The sequence below is a fragment of the Macrobrachium nipponense genome, chromosome 6 (genome assembly GCF_015104395.2).
Source record: "Macrobrachium nipponense isolate FS-2020 chromosome 6, ASM1510439v2, whole genome shotgun sequence".
Classification (NCBI taxonomy): Eukaryota; Metazoa; Arthropoda; class Malacostraca; order Decapoda; family Palaemonidae; genus Macrobrachium; species Macrobrachium nipponense.
Window position 1 is genome coordinate 103,577,283 of NC_061108.1, and position 18,157 is coordinate 103,595,439.

Here is an 18,157-nt window from a genome sequence, read left to right on the forward strand (position 1 = left end):
GGTAATTTTAGATTAATTTTACCTAGAAAGAATGATATTAAGGATCCTTTCATAGGGCGACACGAGCCAATCACCCAGAAATAGATTTTTCCTTCGTCAAAATCCCTTTTATGTACAGAAATAAAAATGCCTTATAACGTATACTATATAATACATTTTCATACACATTTTAAACACAAATGCATGAACGTTTATGAATTGACAGCACTTTTTTAACTATATTTTCGGAAGAGTGGCATGCGGCGGCATAGAACAACTCATGGGCAAATAGTTTACCCTGATACCTATGTAATAACTCAATAAAAATGTTTAATATCATTTGCATAACCTTTATGGTCTGAACAGTATCTGTACAAATGTATGTACTTGTCAGACATAACAGTGCTATTAACTGAAAATTGTGCCCTAAAAATACTTTAAAATATCTTATTTTTTAATGAATATTTTTAATGACAGCCGTAAAACCGATTCACTGTTAAGTAATTGCGCCCTAACCCTAGGCCGCCTGTATTCAGTTTTGGGGGAGTACAAGTCAGTTGTCAGTTAAGCTTTGGGGGTACGTACCTAAGTGGGAAAATATTGAAAGCTCATACCCCAGAGTAAGAGGATCAGGATCTTTTTTATTTTAGTTAATAATACAGTAGAACCCCGGTCCTCGAACATACCAGAACTCGACAATTGGATTTTAACACAAAATTTATAGTAAATTATGCATCAGAGCTTTAACAATAAACTAGAATCAGACCTAATGAACTATATGATTTTTTAAACAAGTGTTTCGGTCAGTTGCTACTAGTGGGCATTGTTCTCACGCACTGTTTAAAGCCAGATCAGTGTGCTGCTATGATTTTGAGCAAGAACATGCTTGTAAAGGAACATTTCCTTAGTTTTTTGTGGCTTTTTGTAATGAATTTTGATTCAATTGTGGGTCCCAAGACAGCCATTAAAGACCAGCAGAAGATGAAAACGTTAAGAAATGACAAATTTTCTAAGACAATTTGTATTTTTCATAGCTACAAACCTGAGGTCTTAACAATAGCATAATATCTAGCGCCTAGCTGGATCCAATTAAAAAACAGATGAAAGCAAGGAATCTTGTGATATCTGGCAACGCATGCGTAGATCGGGTGAAGGATGGTCGAAGACCATCCACCTACGATCATGCATCAGTCTTTCCCAATTCAGGATGTCTTAACAAACAGAGGGGCGGCTAGAGGCGGGCAGTATAATGTTAAGACCTCAGGTTTGTAGCTATGAAAAATGCAAATTGTCTTAGAAAATTTGTCATTTGTTCATACACGAACAAACCTTCGGTCTTAACAATAGGATAGACTTATACTTGGAGGGAGGTACAAGACATCCTAGACTGGCTGGGGGCCTACCCACCAGTCCAGCTTCCAGAAGAAATGACCTCTGGAGAGGGACTGAAGCCTGTTGAGAAGCTAGATAAAATTATATCTAACCCCTAAGACCCTGAGTGATGTACAATGATATATGGGAGAACCGTTGTATAGGGAACCAAAGAAAAACTTTGACTGTCTTATAGCAAACCAACACACCAGGGTTTGTACTACTCTCAACTCCTCCTTGCCTAGGAGTGGAGCATATGTTACTGAATAGAGGGTTTGACATTTGCATATTAAGTGACCACACTATCAGTATATGACTACCTTACTCATTGTATCAGACCAGTCCAGTGAATGACGTGGCTATTCCTTAACCTGCCCGAAGGAAGAAGGAAAGGTACTAGAGAAAGAAGGAGACCAGCCAACTCACTCATTCTCTCATCCACACAATCATCTTAGGAAAGATACAGAAGTGCCCTGTTAGGGGCAACTATGAGTACACAATTATTGGGCAGCCACCACAGTACCCCGGGAAAACATGTCCTTAGATCTGTGGGCAACATCCTTAAGATAGAGAGGCGAACGTGGACTGGCGTAATCAAGTACCAGCACTCAGCACTCTATGTACAGCCAAATTCTTTTTGAAAGCCAAAGAGGGACCAATATCGCTAACGTCATGCGCTCTAGCCTGCACAGATGTGGTGGTGAAATCTTCAAGAGACAAGTATGCCTGTCTGATGGCTTCCCGTATCCAAAAAGAGGCTGTATGTATTCCTAGACACCTCTTTTTTGTACAACCTGTGCTAACAAAAAAAGTCTGTGGCAGCCTGGTCTGAGGTGCCGAGACTATTCAGGATAGCAAAGCAGGGCCTGGACAGGGCACAATAAACGCTCTTGAGCATCACCACCCATAAGTCATTCAGTGATGGAATGGAAAACGAAGTGAATCTGTCATTGTGTACAGAGGGAATTTTGGGTCTTGGCCACGAATTCCATGACAAATTCGAAGGACAACGACCCCCAACCCCTGGTGTGTTTCACCTCATAGCTCAGATCGTGGAGCTCTCTTACCCTCTTGGAAGATGCCAAGGCCAGAAGGAAAACCGCCTTGAGTGTCAAGTTCCTTTCAGATGAGCGACACAAGGGCTCATAAGGACTCTTATTGAAGCTCTTGAGAACCGAGGAAACATCCCATGTCTGAGGCTTGAGCTCTCTAGGAGAACTCGACTGCTCAAACCCTTTAATTAGCAAGGAAAGTTCCCAGGAAGAGGAGATGTCGATACCTTTAAGGCGTAACACCAAACTCAGGGCCTCCCTGTAGCCTCTAATGGCAGAAACGGACAAACGTTTTTCATCTCTGAGGAAGGTTAAAAGTCTGCTATTCGCTGAATAGAGGTTGCGAGTGTAGAAAAACCCTGTCATGACACCAATCACAGTCGATCGCTTATTTGCCTTGGTAAACCGCGGAGGTCAACTTTCTGAGACTGCTGGACATATGCCCCTGCTGTCCTTCTGAGAAAAGCCTCCCGCTCTGAGGAGAAACTCGGTAGCCTCCAATCGTGAAAAGACAGGGATTCTACTGACTGGTGGGAACATTTCCACATGTGGCTGACACAGCTGTCGCCAAGGGGGAAACCTCCCTCGGAACCTCTGACAATAACTACAGCAGATCTGGAAATCACTCGCCTGAGGCCCCATAGGGGCTACCAAAGTCCTCCTGAGACCCTGTGAACTCATTAGCCTGTTCAGAACTTGATGGATCAAACAAACGGAGGAAAGGCATACACCTCCAGGTTGTCCCAGGGATGTTGGAATGCATCCTTTGCCAATGTTAAAGGATCTTGGACCATTGAACAGAATATCTCCAGCTTCCTGATGAAGCAAGTTGGAAAAAAGTCCAACATGGGTCTACCCAAAACCTGGAAAAGCTTGTCTGCTACCACTCGATGAAGCGACCACTCAGTGCCTAGGATCTGATGCCGACAACCGAGTTTGTCTGCAACCACATTCAGTTTTCCTGGGATATACCTGGCAGAGAGCTCTGCCTAACTGCTGACCGCTCATTGGTGAACCTGAACGGTCAAGACGCGAAGTTGACGAGAAACCAGGCCTTCAGTTTGTTCACATAGGCTACCAACATGGCGTTGTCTGACATAAGAACGACAGAATGACATTCTACCTTCTCCCCAAAACTCCTTCTGACCCAGGAAGACTGCCCTCCACTCCAAGACGTTGATATGTTGCTGCTTGTCCTCTAAATGCTGAAGCGATGAAGTCGCCTACATAAGGCCGCCCAACCTGTGAGGGAGGCATCTGAGAACAGAAGGAAGTCCGGTGGCAGAGAACGTAGAGGGACATCCTTTGAAAGATTCTGGTCGTCCAACCACCAACGAAGGACTTCTCTCACTTCCAGAGACAGAGGAATTCTCCAGGGATGACAACACTCCCAGAAAAACCTGTCACTGATGAGCTGACTGATGTGGTTCTGACAGGAAGTTGCTTGCCACCACCTGCAACTTCTCCAATCTCTGATCCGACGGGAAAACTTTGCCACTGTCATATCTATGACCATGCCCAGGTAGAGAATCCTTTGACTGGGTACGAGGTTCGACTTTTCCTGGTTGACTACGATGCCCAGTTCCAGACAGAACCAGAGTAGACGATCCCTATCCTGCTGCAGCTTTTCCCTGGAAACTGCCAAGACCAAGTAATCGTTGAGGTACCTCAGTGAACAGATCCCCTGAGCATGGGCCCAACTTGACACGAGAGAAGACCCTTGTGAACACTTGAGAGGCTGTTGTCAGCCAGAAGCATAGGACTTTGAACTTGAAGACTTCGTCCCCCAAGAGACAAGTGAAGGAACTTCCTGGACGTCGGATGAACAGGGATTTGGAAGTTTGCGTCCCTTTAGTCTATCAACAGCATGAAATCGCCTTCCCTCACGGTTGCCAACACCGAACACGGGATCTCCATCTTGAACCATGCCTTTTGATGAAGTGATTCAAGGTGGATAAGTCGATCACAGGTCTTTATCTTCCCGACGCCTTGAGCACCAAAAAGATGTGACTGTAAAACCCCGGGGACGGACGCACCACTTCCTTTATAGCAACCTTGTCCAGCATCTTCTGCACCTCCTCCCGAAGAGCCAAGAACTTCAGAGAATTTGGAGGATATGCCTTCTTGAGCTGCGGTTTGTCCGACAAAGAAGGAGAGAAATCGAATGGCAGTAGGTACCCCATCCGAAGGGAATCTACCACTCACTTCTCTGCCCCATAACTCTGCCACTTGGCCCAATGGCCCGCTGGGCACCCCCCTCCATGGCACAGGAGAGAGAGAGGCACCTAACCTACCGACGGCCCCCTTTACCCCTGCCCCTTGGGCCCCTTCTTGCCGTAAAGGAATGAGAGCAAAAGGGATGTTGATCCTCTGACCAAGGCTGAGTCGAACGGGAAGGCCTTCAACGGCCTACCAGGCAACGATCTTCTTGACTACTGCTGGACAGGGGGAGGAGGAGGAGCCGGATGTCTCCGAGGACGAGACTCCGACTTAGACACGGTCTGTTAGTTGGTCTTTGGTGTCAGCCTGACGCTGGCCTATCGCATTCTAATCAGGAGAAGGTTAGCCCATAAATTAACATTGAGGTGAGCCATATACGAAAACGCCTTGCCTCCGGACTGCAACAGATTGGCAAGAGAGGATCCAGTCACCAACCCTTCTGGAGACCTGTCGGAAGCTATCTTGGCAACGACCACAGACCAGGAGTCCAGCCAAGAAACCATGAGCAACATGGAGTCTGTCCTAGATTCCAATGCTGAGGCATCCTGCGGAGACAAGGACAGAGCCACCGACCTCACCTGCTCCAAAGTCGATTCCTGCTTTAGGCGATGACGTCTGGGTTAAGATGGCGTGACATAAAAAAAAGTAGAGTTAGTAGCATAGTACTTCCTAGCCCCGTGAGAGGCGGGAGTAGTAGCTTGGTGGAGCCCTTAGAGTGAAGCGAACCGCCCCTGTCCGAAACAGAGGCGTTAACCCTATACAAGATTTAGTGGAGGTGCCCCGATAAGGGAAGCTGGAGAGATGATTTGGGATCCTGCATAGCTCCCACCAAGGCTTCTAAGCAAGAAGTAGGGAAGACGACCAAGCCTGAGACCTACTTTCCAAATTGTTGAACCCACGAATGAGATCAACAACTTCCGAAAAGGAAGACAAAAACTCTTGCGTGGCTCCCTCCTCCTGCTCCGGCAAAAGAGACCGATGATGAGAAGGATGTGTAGGCTCATCTAAGGCACCTTCTTCATTAAAATTAACAGCAGGATCAGCAGCCAAACAGCCCGAAACACCAACTAACCTGTCTGGGCTGATTCCATGCGTCGGCTCCCGAGACGAACCCACTATAACACTAGGAACATCAGTACGTTCTCCTCCAACAGATGATTCATTAACAAGTCCGTGAATGGTCACGGGCGTGGCCGACTTATGAACGTGAGTAGGAGAAGAATCCTGAACACTCGAGATCGAAGGAGAATCCTCAAGAATCGAACTCTTACAAGCATCAGTGAGAGGGGTAGGCAAAAAACTCCTGCTGCAGCAACTTCACGCTCACCACCTTCAACTTATTGACAGGCGCCTTGAGATCCTTACGGTGACGAATAGGCCTTGGAGAAGGAGCACTTGCATCACGTGCACGGACGGGAGGTTGCAACATGCTCGCGATGTGCATAGACGGGGAGGTTGCAACACACTCAAAGCGTGCACAGACGAGGGAAGTTGCAACACGCCCACGATCTGCAGCCACTGCAGATTACACAAGGGAAGATACACCAACACTCCCCGAAATGCCAACACTTTCAACACTTGATACGCCGACATGGCATAGAGGGGGAAGAGGGAGAAGACACCACTGGTTCCTTAAGCGATCTCTTCGCAGGAGGCGGGGACGAAGCAACGCATTTCTTCCATCCTCCCAACCGACAAGGCAGCCAACTTAACATCCAAAACAGAGTCCAACCTCTTAAGCACTGCCTGGCATATAACCTCAGACTGATCTGCAAGAGAAGGCTCCGACGACATGGAAGGGAGAAGTAGCGAACTGGGCAGCAGAGATGACATCATGACTGAGAGAGGCAGTGCTCAGAAGATGACTGAGAGTGACGTCATCAATGGGAGTGACGTCACAAGTGGTGATAACGTCACTGCATCCCCTCGGTGTGAAGGGAAAGAGACGCCACTGGTGGAGGAATACACAACGATGGATCTAGTGACATCATCAATGGGGCAAATGCCACAGCTCCCTCCGACTCGAAGAAGTGGCAACAGTTACTGGCGGAACAATACAAGATGGCTGACCTCAGCTACCCACGAAGACGAGGCCGGAAGGAGGGGGGGAATGGCCTGGCCCGAGCGTCTTCCAATCCCCGTCATCTTGGACGTCTCTGACTCTGGAAGAAAAGAGAATGATAAAAAAATAAAAGCCTCCCCCTTCCCGGGAATCAAATTAATTCCTGAAGAAGGGGCGACATTATTACAAACATCAGCCTGGTGGCCTCCCGATACTTCCAGCAACAAATCAGTGGAAGAAAACCTTCCCCTGAAGGAAGAGTCGAAACCCTCCGATGTTCTCTCTTGCTAAAAAACGACTTCTACTCCTCCTTAGGCCATGCCTGGCATTCTGTGCAAGGATCGTTAGTACAAAAATTAGAACGGCACCTACTGCACGAGATGTGGGTGGTCAGTCGATGCTGAAGCCAAAAACGAGAACACGGAAAACCTGGAATTCCGGGGCACACATGTTGATGAGGCCGAGAAGGAGCAGAAGCCATAATATCAACCAAACACACACACAAAACGCAAGTGAAACAGGCAATGAATTGGGTAAAGGCCAAGAGAGGTAAACACGACTCTCGCCCAGGCGGTCAAAGAAAAGACTGATGCATGATCTTAGGTGGATGGTCTTCGACCATTCTTCACCCGATCTACGCATGCGTTGCCAGATATCACAAGATTCCTTGCTTTCATCTGTTTTTTAACCGGATCCAGCTAGGCGCTAGAAATTATCCTATTGTTAAGACCGAAGGTTTGTTCGCGTATGAACAACCACAATTTAATTCAAGAAGATAATTGAAAAATGTGAGAGGTATTCGTGTGACTTATTTAGCATCTTATTTTTAATGTTTAATTAATTTACTGTAATAATTAGGCTTATTTTTTTCAATGTTTTATTATTAGCAACACATTTTGTGCCTACCCAGTACAGTACTTACTACCTAGCCTAGCCAATGGCACTCAGTCAACCATCGGTAATATGGCCACAGTTTTTTTTTTTACATACACTCAAATATTAAAAAAAGGTGTCTAATACAATATGTTATTTAACTCTGAACTTATTTAAATGAGAAATTTTTTAATCAATTTGTATTTTTCATAACAAACCTGAGGCCTCACATTAGGATAATATAATCTTCTAGTGCCAGCTGGAAATCTGGTAAAGTTAATTTTAAAAACTTGTGTAACACAGGAATATTGGCATCTGTGCTTGATCATGGGGTATGTGAGAGCTCCCACAATGCCTTTGGCATCCCATGTGCATCAGTTACTTCCTTATTGCCTTTAAGAGATGACTTGATTACTCTCTGTATACAGACAGTCCCCGGGTTACGACGGGTTCAGCTTACGACGTTCCGAGGTTAAGCTTTTCAATTATATTCATCAGAAATTATTTCCAGGGTTACGATGCCTACAATGCTGATCTGGCACAAGAAATATGACACCAAAAATGCAAAATAATCAATATTTGAAGGTTTTTTTTATGAAAAATGTAATAAGAATGTAGTTTACATAGTTTCCAATGCACCCAAAGCATTAAAAGTAAGGTTTTCATAGGATTTTTCATTCCAGCTTACAACAATTTTCGGCTTACAATGCGTCTCAAGAACGGAACCCCCGTCGTAACCCGGGGACTGCCTGTGGTATAAAAAGGCAAGGTTTAGGTGATAACTGCTGGTCAAGAATGGATTAGTAATCTATTTTTCAGTTATTTCTTATGGAAAAATTTGATTCGGATCTTGTTTGAATTGCATCTCAAAGCTTCTTCTGGAATGGATTAGCATCAAGGTCTGGGGTTCTAGTACTGTATATCTTGTTGTGTACTGTGAATCAAAGCACGAGGCAGTGCAAGGATAGTGTACATGTATTGTGTACACGGTGCCGAGGGCGTGAATGTTCTCGGGCCGTGCCAGGTGATTTTTGTGTTTCCTGGTAGGAGAAGCAGTGGGAGCTCTATGAGAAGGGGAGGAAGCCATGTAAAGTCACCAAGGTGTCGTCGGAAAGCTCTCCCTCGACACCTCTGGTGACTGACATGTAGTGTTCTTTCCTTCCTCCTAGCCAGCTCCTGCGTATGGCTCTCTCCCCTTCGGGGGATGTGTCCCGTTCCACCTCTTTGTTCGATCTGTCAAGCACAGAGGAAGGAGCGCGACACCGACCTAGAACTGTACTCGGGGTCTTCGGTCCGTTCAGGGTGGGATCTCCCCCCCCCCTCCCCATTAACCTGACTGTTGCTTCCCCAGGTGTGTCTGCCGCCACGGGTGGAGACCTCCAGCAGGTTTGGTGCTCATTGAGTCTTCCAGGCACTACCAGTATCCAGGGGCTGTTGCAACATCTGGCTGTGGCCCCAGTGACCCATGGGGCGGTGACGATGACCACCACCACCATTTCAACACCATGGTATGCCACACCGCCGCACCTGGTGTACACATAACATGTGACTTCGGTGACCCCCTCAGCCGCTGTACAAGCCCCGCTGACGTTTGTGCAGCGGAAGGAGATGGTTCCTCCGCTGCCTGGTTTTGCTGTCCTCGCCCCGTCCCCTGACTTTGAGTGCCCGAAGAGCTCCCCGCTTGACCACCCACCGGTTCCTGTGCCTGTTCCTGCTGTCTCCATTCCTGCCCGTGGTTGTGCTGCTCCTTCCGCAGGTTCCTCCGAACAGGTGCAGTTGGGCCGTGTTGCTACCGCAACTGCCCCAGCTCTGTCCTGGATGGAGGACCTGTCAGTTGTCCTGAGGAAGCTGACGAAGAAGTCCAGAAAGAAGAAGAAGGTGTCGTCATCTTCTTCATCGTCGTCTTCTGCCGCCGCTTCCCCTTTGACTTCCAAGGCCCCACAGCCGAGGAAGAAGAAGGTGGGCTCGCCCCCCCCAAGAAGTCTCGCACAGAGACTTCTAAGGGTCTGCCCCACTCCGGTGGGACAGGTGGGTCTTCCTCTGGTCCTCCCGTTCCTTCGGGAACGGACCCCGTCTCTCCTTCCCCAGGGAAGAAGAAGATGGGGACCGTAGGGGTGCCAGCTACTGCTGGTACCTCTGCTCCTGGCTCCAGAGGTTCCACCTCCGGCCCAGGAACCGTCTTGGCCGCTCGCTCGCAAGCGTCACCGAGTGTACGGTCACCTACCAGTGACCGTGCAGGGTCCAGACCGTTTAGCCTGCTCACTGTCAGGACCCAGGCATGGAGCGGAAGACTGGCAAGAGTTGCTTAGGTGACTCTCGCCAGGCCGGCAATTGCTCTCGTGGCGATCCCCCGGTTCCCAGGGTTGACGTGACGGTCCCACCAGACTGTCCACGTGTCGAGGCTAGGAAGAGGTCCCCCCAGTCACCAGGTCCAGCCTCGGCTGGACCAGGTACCGTGGCGCGTCGAGAGGACGTGGCTTGCTCTCACTGTGTCAGTGGACACTACCAGTCACCCGACCGTTGCTCCCACTTGGACCGGATGGCTCGCACGACTGGTAGCAGCTCTCATGACGCACGAGACCAATGCTACCGTTCTCGGTCCAGCGCTTCTTCTCCCGGAGACCGGTGGTCCAGACCTGCAGCTCGTTGGCGATCGCCTCAGTCCTCCCAGCCCACCAGCTCCGCTGGTAGGCAGGGTAGGAGCATCAGGTCTACATCACCTGTCCCTTCAACCTCCTTGGGCTACACCGAGAGGAGCGAGGCGAGCAGGGGTGACCATGAGGAGCGGTTCCGCCATGAGAGCCCACGACCCTGGCTCGGTCCTTGGACCTAGCAGATCGTACGCCCAAGTGGTTGGAGGAGACCACGAGGGGTCTGACGAGGTTCTTCCTCCTGAAGGAAGAGTGTCTCGAGAGGTGATCAGCCTGGATGGATCTGATGGTCCATTGCCTCAGGACGCGATCACCCCCGAGATACAGAGGTCCTTCGCAGAGGTCATTGGGCTGATTTGTCAGCACAACAACCTCGGGAAAGATCGGTGGTTGCTCCCTCTGAACCTCCATCGAGGTTGGAGTCGTTCTTGGGACCCAAAATGGAACCTGAGCGACAGTGGGTTTACCCCTGTCCACCTTGGCCGATGGTGTGCTGGGCCAGGTCGACGCTCTCGTCTCCAGACAGGAGGGTTCGCTTAGGTCTAGCAGGTCGAACAAGTTTCTTCCCCCTCCTCTGCCTCGCCAGCGGTGTTTCTATGTGCCATCAGTGGACCCGTTGCCGACCAAGCAGGTTGACCCGGAGATAGCTAGGGTAACTTCAGTGGTGCCTCAGACCCGGAGATAGCTAGGGTAACTCCAGTGGTGCCTCTCCGTCACCTGCTGGCTGAGAACCTCTGGTTTTCACAGCAAGAGGCATCGGCTCTGGAAGCGACTGCCATGGCAGCCTTCCAGGCAGTCTCCTGGCTGGACCTATAGTCCCTCACGGTGTCCAGAGTCGCAGCCTCCTCAGGAGCTATCGTTCCCGAGGAAGACTCGGCGTTCAGGAGACTTTGCCAGTCTGGAGGTAGGGCCATCTACTTCGCCCACCAGACGGCCAACCTGTGGGCCAACCAGGTCCTGAGACGATGGGACTCTGTCCTGGCTTTGGTGACCAGAGCAGCCGGTCGAGAGATGACTCTGGGTCTACGGAACAGACCGTTGCTGGGTTCGTCCTCTCTCTTCCCCAGAGAGATGGTGGACGCTGCGGTGGAAAAGCGTCGCACTGATGACAGTGACCGCCTAGTACACCAGGCAGTCTCGAAGGCTTCTGGGTAGCCTCGAGCAACTGCGGCCAAGCCTCGGAGCTTGGCTAGCTCTTCCTCCGCTTCCAAGACACTAGCACTGTCGAGGTCGCAAGGAAAGACCCAGCCTTCGTCTTCTGCTTTGAGGAGTGAGCGTCAGCCCTCCTCCCAAGCCTCCTACTCCCGTGGGAGACCTGCCAAGCAGAAGCCGAAGAGAGGGAAACGCTAGGGACAGCGTTCCTCCTCACCTGCTGCCGGAAGTGGGGGGATGCCTGGCGAGCCATTGGGCAACTTGGCAGCACTACGGAGCTGAGACCTGGGTAGTGGATGTTCTTCGGGAGGGATACCTACTACCCTTCGAGTCACGGCCACCCCTCACTTCGCACCCGGTCCATCTTCAGAGGTATGTTCCTGGTTCTGCCAGGGACGTAGCACTTCAAGAAGAAGTCAAGACCATGCTGAGCAAACAAGCTGTGGAGATCGTATGAGATCAGTCGCCAGGTTTCTACAGCTGACTCTTCCTAGTGGAGAAGTCTTCGGGGGGCTGGAGACCGGTGATAGTTCTCTCTCCCTTGAACCGATTCGTTCGCCAGACTTGGAAACAGCACGCTCAGTGCTCGATTCCATCAGGGAGAACGACTTCATGCTTTCGGTGGACCTGAGGGATGCGTATTTCCAAATACCCATCCATCAGCCCTCCAGGAAGTGCCTCTGCTTTATCCTCGACGGGACGGTGTACCAGTTCAGGGCACTTTGTTTCGGTCTCTCAACCGCCCCACAGGTGTTCACGCGAGTGTTTACTCTGGTGTTGGCTTGGGCCCATTCGGTCGGGATACGTCTGATGAGGTATCTCGACGATTGGCTGGTCCTGGCGAGCTCCCGCTTGCAGTTGCTGCAGGACAGAGATTGACTCCTCGACTTATGCCATGATCTGGGGATCGTGGTGAATGTCGAGAAGTCAGATCTTGAGCCCAAGCAGAGGATAAAGTACCTGGGCATGCTGATTGACACGGTAGCAGCACGAGTCATCCCCGCAGACTCACGGATCAGCAGGTTCAAGGAGGCAGCCAGACGGTCCCTGTCTCAATGGGAACAGTCAGCTCAGCAGTGGCAAGTCGTGATCGGTACCTGTCGTCACTGGAGAAGTTAGTCGCTCACGGGTGTCTTCACCTGCGGTCTCTTCAGTGGAGACCAAAGGAGTGCTGGTCACAGGCTCCACAGTCCTTCCTGGTTCCTCTCATGGAGGAAGTAAGGGAGGACCTGACCTGGTGGCTAGACAACAGGAACCTCTTAAAAGGAGTGCCCCTGCGCACTCCCCCTCCAGAGATGCTGCTGTTCTCAGATGCATCGACTAGGGGTTGGGGCGCACACCTGGAAGAGTTGCTGGTTGCAGGAGTTTGGAATGATCACAACCGGCACCTTCACATCAACTTCCTAGAACTCAAGGGTGCGTTCCTCACACTCCAAGAGTTCCGGGAACGACTAATGGGATACTCAGTGGTGTTGATGAGCGACAACACCACGGTAGTGGCATACGTCAACAAACATGGTGTCCTAGTGCCCCTCCCATTGCACAGTTGACAATGCAGGTGCACAAGTGGGCCATAGCTCACTCGGTATAGCTGTCAGCCAGATACATTCCAGGCAAGAGGAACGTAGTGGCAGACAAGCTCAGCCGCCAGAATCAAATGATTGGGACCGAATGGCCTCTACACCCAGACAAGGCGGAAAGACTCTTTGACCTGTAGGGGGCATCCAGTTGTGGATCTGTTCGCTGCCCGGCACAACAGAAAACTCCAGGTTTTCTTCTCAGTTGTGCTGGATCCATGGGCAGCTGCAGAGGACGCGTTCCAGCACCCGTGGGACAACCTCGTAGTGTACGCCTTTCCCCCGTTCTGCCTGATTCGCAAGGTGATCAGCAGTGTTGATCACCACCAATCTTCAGATGATTCTGGTGGTACCCAAATGGCTTCAGGCCATTTGGTATCCGGACCTGCTGGCTCTTCTCTCCGAGGCACAGCGAGAGATTCCCCCTTGGCACAACCTACTGTGCCAACCGCACGTGGAACGGTACCACCAAGCAGTTCAGTCCCTGTGTCTTCACGGCTGGCAGTTATCCACCATCTCTTGTGAGTGAGAGGCTTTTCTCACTGAGCAGCAACAGAGATGGCTGGTTACCTCAGACAGTCCTCTGCAGCAGTATACCAGGGAAAGTGGTCTGTCTTCTGTGGTTGGTGTCGTGGACAGGGTCTCTCTCCTCTCAGAGCCACTCTTCAGCAGGTAGCGGATTTCCTCGTCTTTCTTCGCCGAGAGAAGCTCCTCTCCGTCTCCGCAGTTAAAAACTACAGAGCCGCCCTGGCCCTAGTCCTTAAACTGCGAGGAGTCGACATTTCCACTTCCATGGAAATATCACTCCTAATGAGGAGCTTCGAGAGGTCTTGCCCACCCAGGGAACTCAGGCCTCCCGCGGTGGGATGTGACTCTCGTACTTAGGGGTTTGACTCGCAGACCCTACGAGCTGCTCCGAGAGTCGTCAGACAGGGATCTGACCCTCAAGACCGTCTTTCTGCTGGCCCTGGTATCGGCGAAGAGAGTAGGAGAACTCCACGGTCTTTCCTTTGATGATAAGCACTCGAGGAGATGGGGATCAGTTACGCTCGATTTCATCCCGGACTTTGTAGCAAAGACTCAGAACCCTTCGGTCCCCAATGCCAGGTTTGGGTCCTTCACAATCCCCTCCCTGGAAGACTTCACCAACAATGATGTGGATGAGATGCTGCTTTGTCCTGTGAGGGTGCTACGGCGCTATCTGAAGAAAACTCGACACCTCAGGCCTGAGTGTCGACGCCTCTTCGTTAGCACCGGGGTTACTAAGAAAGAAGTGTCCAAGAACACTGTTTCTTTCTGGCTTCGTGAGGTAATCTGGAAGGCGTACAACTCAGACAGGAGTGCCGACACCAGTACCCTTCGTCCGAGACCCTACGAAGTCAGAGGCATTGGTCCAACCCTTGCATTCCGCAAGAACTTGTCCGTGGCACAGGTACTGAAGGCAGAGGTTTGGGCCAACCAGACCACCTTCACCTCCTTCTACCTTTGGGATATTGCCCACAGGTCCTTGGACACTTTTTTTCTTGGGACCCATGGTGGCTGCTCAACAAGTTGTGTAGCTTACCCAGCTCCTTTACCGGACAAGTTAGCATCTCATCCTTGTGAGTGCATGAATGGAAAGTGAATGAGTGTGACTGGCTTCTCTTCCTCCTCTTTTTCTTCCCTTTCCCTGCGGGCAGAGGGTAGCGGTCGTCACCACGCTGGACAGGATGACGTTGCAGGTAAGCTACATGACCGAGCTCCATTCTATCCCTTTCATTAGGGCTAGAAGCATTTATCCGTCCCTTCCCTTACAAGGGGGGAAGCGGACACCAGTGAGAGACAAACCCAAGACTTTATTTTTGGCTCTTACGTAGGACCTAGTTCTTGCTTGCTATTCATAAGAGGCACACTTGCCTCCCTCTTATGAATTGGTCCAGAGGTCTGACCACTGATCTTGCAGTGCACACTCCGATCAGTTGGACAGAGGCTAGGTTCCCCCCCCCCCTTTGCTCTTATGACCAGGGAGGGAACCCAGGTTGGGCGAACACCAGTCTGTTCACAAGACTCAGATTCCACCCACCAATAAGTGAGTCTTCCTCATGTAAAGGACCGAGGGTTTGTATTACATATTGGAACAAATCACAATTTTGAATTAAATTGTATTTTTCCTAACTGTACAAACCTGAGGTTCTTTACATATAGTCCCACCTCATGCCACCCCTCACTCTGTTCCTGGGCCCAAAGCAAAGTGATATGTCTACCTCCAGTCGGGTGGGACTCCCGACCATTGGACAAGCAGTTACTACCAAACTACCTTGTTAGAAATCTTACGACCGATCCAGCTGGCGCTGAATAGTAATTTCTTATGTAAAGGACCTCAGGTTGGTATAGTTAGGAAAAATACATTTTAATTCAAAATTGTGATATTATGTTCTTAGGGTACACAGTAGTTCCTCTTCATAATCTTTTAAATTTACTGTATCAGAAATCCATAATTAATATTTTCCTTTTTTTCAACAGATATTTGAATGTTGCCTTCACCAAAAACACAGAGAAATATATTAAGTACTCTCCAGCAGATGTGTCTACAATGGTAGACAAGTTCTTTGATGTTGCTGCGTAAAAGGAATTTATATAGGTAGAGTAGTATTAATAGATAGAATAACTAGACCACTGTTTATAAAGCTTGTAAAACTTTAACTTATGTTCATAATTCTATAGTGTTAATTGGGAGTGAAGCCCAAGTTGTAGGTTTTGTTGGTACATCTACAAAAAATTTGTTCTCTTTAAATAACAATGTTTCAGTGTACACATCAGAACTATCTGAAGTATAATCAGCAGTTAGAGTGCTAAAAACTCACCAGTATGGCAATTTTATTTTAACAGACTGGAAAAATAATAATCATGAAAAGTACAACCTTTAAAAAATTATATTTATAAATCATAAATCACATATAAAACTGTTGAAAAATGTTGAATCCTGATCAATAGGTTTGTTTGTTTGTGCAGTGATTTTATGTTGCATTGAACCAGTGGTTATTCAGCAATGGGACTAACGGCTATATGTAACTTCCAAACCATGTCGAGAGTGAACTAATATCACCAGAAATATAATCTCTCACCCCTCAGTATTAAGATCAGCTTATGCTATTATCAGTGGCATGGAATAATGAATGTGTTAACAAGTAATTAGACCATAATATAAGGCCACCATTAGGCTGTTGTATGTATTCTTAGTTTTTAAGAAAATGTCACATCAAAGTAATAATATCTCATTTTCACATTGATTATATTCATTTGATTAGTGAGTATTCAGTGATAACTTACATGACCCAATTTCTAAATGCAGCATAACACTAATAGTTATATAGTGTTTATGTAGTTGTCCAAATTTCAGCCCATAGCAAACGTCAAGTTTTGGAAGAAACTGTTAGAATCTTTTTGTGCAGTTAAGATTATGAAGTATTTACAAGTTGCAGTTGAGTAAGCTTTAATTTTTGTATCTAAGAACCTGTTGTGTCAGTCCTATTTGCATATTTTTATTTTGTGGTCTGTTTAGTCTGTCTAATAATATTAATAACAATGGGAAATTAGTTGCAGAATATTCTTTTTACCTTGAAAAATACATAGTAGTACTGTTTTTGGAATCTGTTATTTTTAAATAATTTATATTTCTCAGATCCAGTTTTTTCAACATTTTGGTGATAGTATATCTAATACAAATAAATAATAATATATGTTACATTAATCAGTAGCTCTGTTTTCATTTATAGCTATCCTAATTCTCACTGCAGTATATGCTGATGCTACTGGTTTTAAGTTAGGTTTTCATTTGGGTCCCTCATAGAAAATCAGGTTTTCTTTTGGATCCCTTATAGAAAATCATTACTTATGTCTGTTCATGTTACAAGGAAAATAAAACCAGCTTGTAAAATTCTTTTTTCATTCACAAAATGTTTGATGGTGCCACCTATAATGTACCTTTTATTTCACCACTAGAAATATTTATTGCCACCAAGTTATTCCTCTTTTATAACCTTTCATCCATTTGCTTTGGTTTCTTCCAACTTAGCATGACAATTTTTCTTTACTTTGCTTGTGTTCATTACTCATTCAAGAACATATACTCTGGAATAATTGTATGATGGTCTGTACATATAATTTGGTAGTTAGGTTATACAACTTTTTATAAAGAAAATACAGTCCTGTAAAACACTGTTTTGAAATCCTTAAAACGACAAATTTTCTAAGACAGTTTGTATTTTTCTTAGCTATAAACCTGAGGTCTTAACAATAGGATAATTTCTAGCGCCTAGCTGGATCTGGTTAATCACAGATGAAAGCAATGAATCTTGTGAGATCTGGCAACGCATGCATATATCAAGTGAAGAGTGGTCAAGGACCACGCACCCACGCCACCGTGTCAGTCTTTCCCAAATCAGGATGTCTTAGCAGACAGAGGGGCGGCTAGAGGTGGGCAGTACAATGTTAAGACCTCAGGTTTGAAGCTATGAAAAATACAAATTGTTTTAGAAAATTTGCCATTTGTTCATACATGAACCAAACTTCGGTCTTAGCAATAGGATACTTATACTTCGAGGGAGGTACAAGACATCCTAAGCTGGCTGGGGGGCCTACCCACCAGTCCAGTTCCAGAAGAAATAACTTCCAGAGAGGGACTGAAGGCCATGAGAAGCTAGATACATTGATATTTACCCACCCAGACACAGAGCGACATACAATGATATATGGGAGAATCATTGAATAGGGAATCAAAGAGAAACTTTGACTGTCCAATAACAAACCAACACACCAGGGTTTGTTACCACTCCCAACTCCTTCTTGCCAAGGAGCGGAGCATATGCTACTGAATAGAGGGTTGGTTATTTGCATACCAAGCGACCACCTTACTTACCTGTATCAGACCAGTCCCCCCCTCATTTTGGGACCACCTTGACGTGGTGAGGGGGCTCTCGAACCTCAGGAATCTCTTCCCAGGTTCGAACCCAAGAGTCCCATATGACATTATATATTTTCGAGTAAACTTATGTGGACCTTTCCATTTTTTGCCAAAATTTTTGAAAGCAAATAAATGAGAAAACATATCATGGCTTAACGTGGAGTTAAATCCGAAGCTAAATAGTGAGAACTGTGGTAGATCCATCATCTACCCGACAATGTTCGGACCTGTTTTTCAGGCGGAACTATTCTGTGGAGCTGGACCACGGATTCCAGGGG

At 47.8% G+C, this 18,157-nt stretch overlaps 1 protein-coding gene across 1 annotated transcript in view; it reads left to right on the forward strand.

The window, feature by feature from the left end:
• The window catches only part of LOC135216779 (exocyst complex component 7-like), a gene marked incomplete in the record, with an annotated part of 204,491 nt that extends 187,979 nt beyond the window's left edge, over nt 1-16,512 (forward strand). The window contains 1 exon segment of the mRNA XM_064252262.1: nt 15,440-16,512. Within this exon segment, the coding sequence (XP_064108332.1) occupies nt 15,440-15,542 (103 nt within the window).
• Between the last annotated feature and the right edge of the window lie 1,645 nt (nt 16,513-18,157).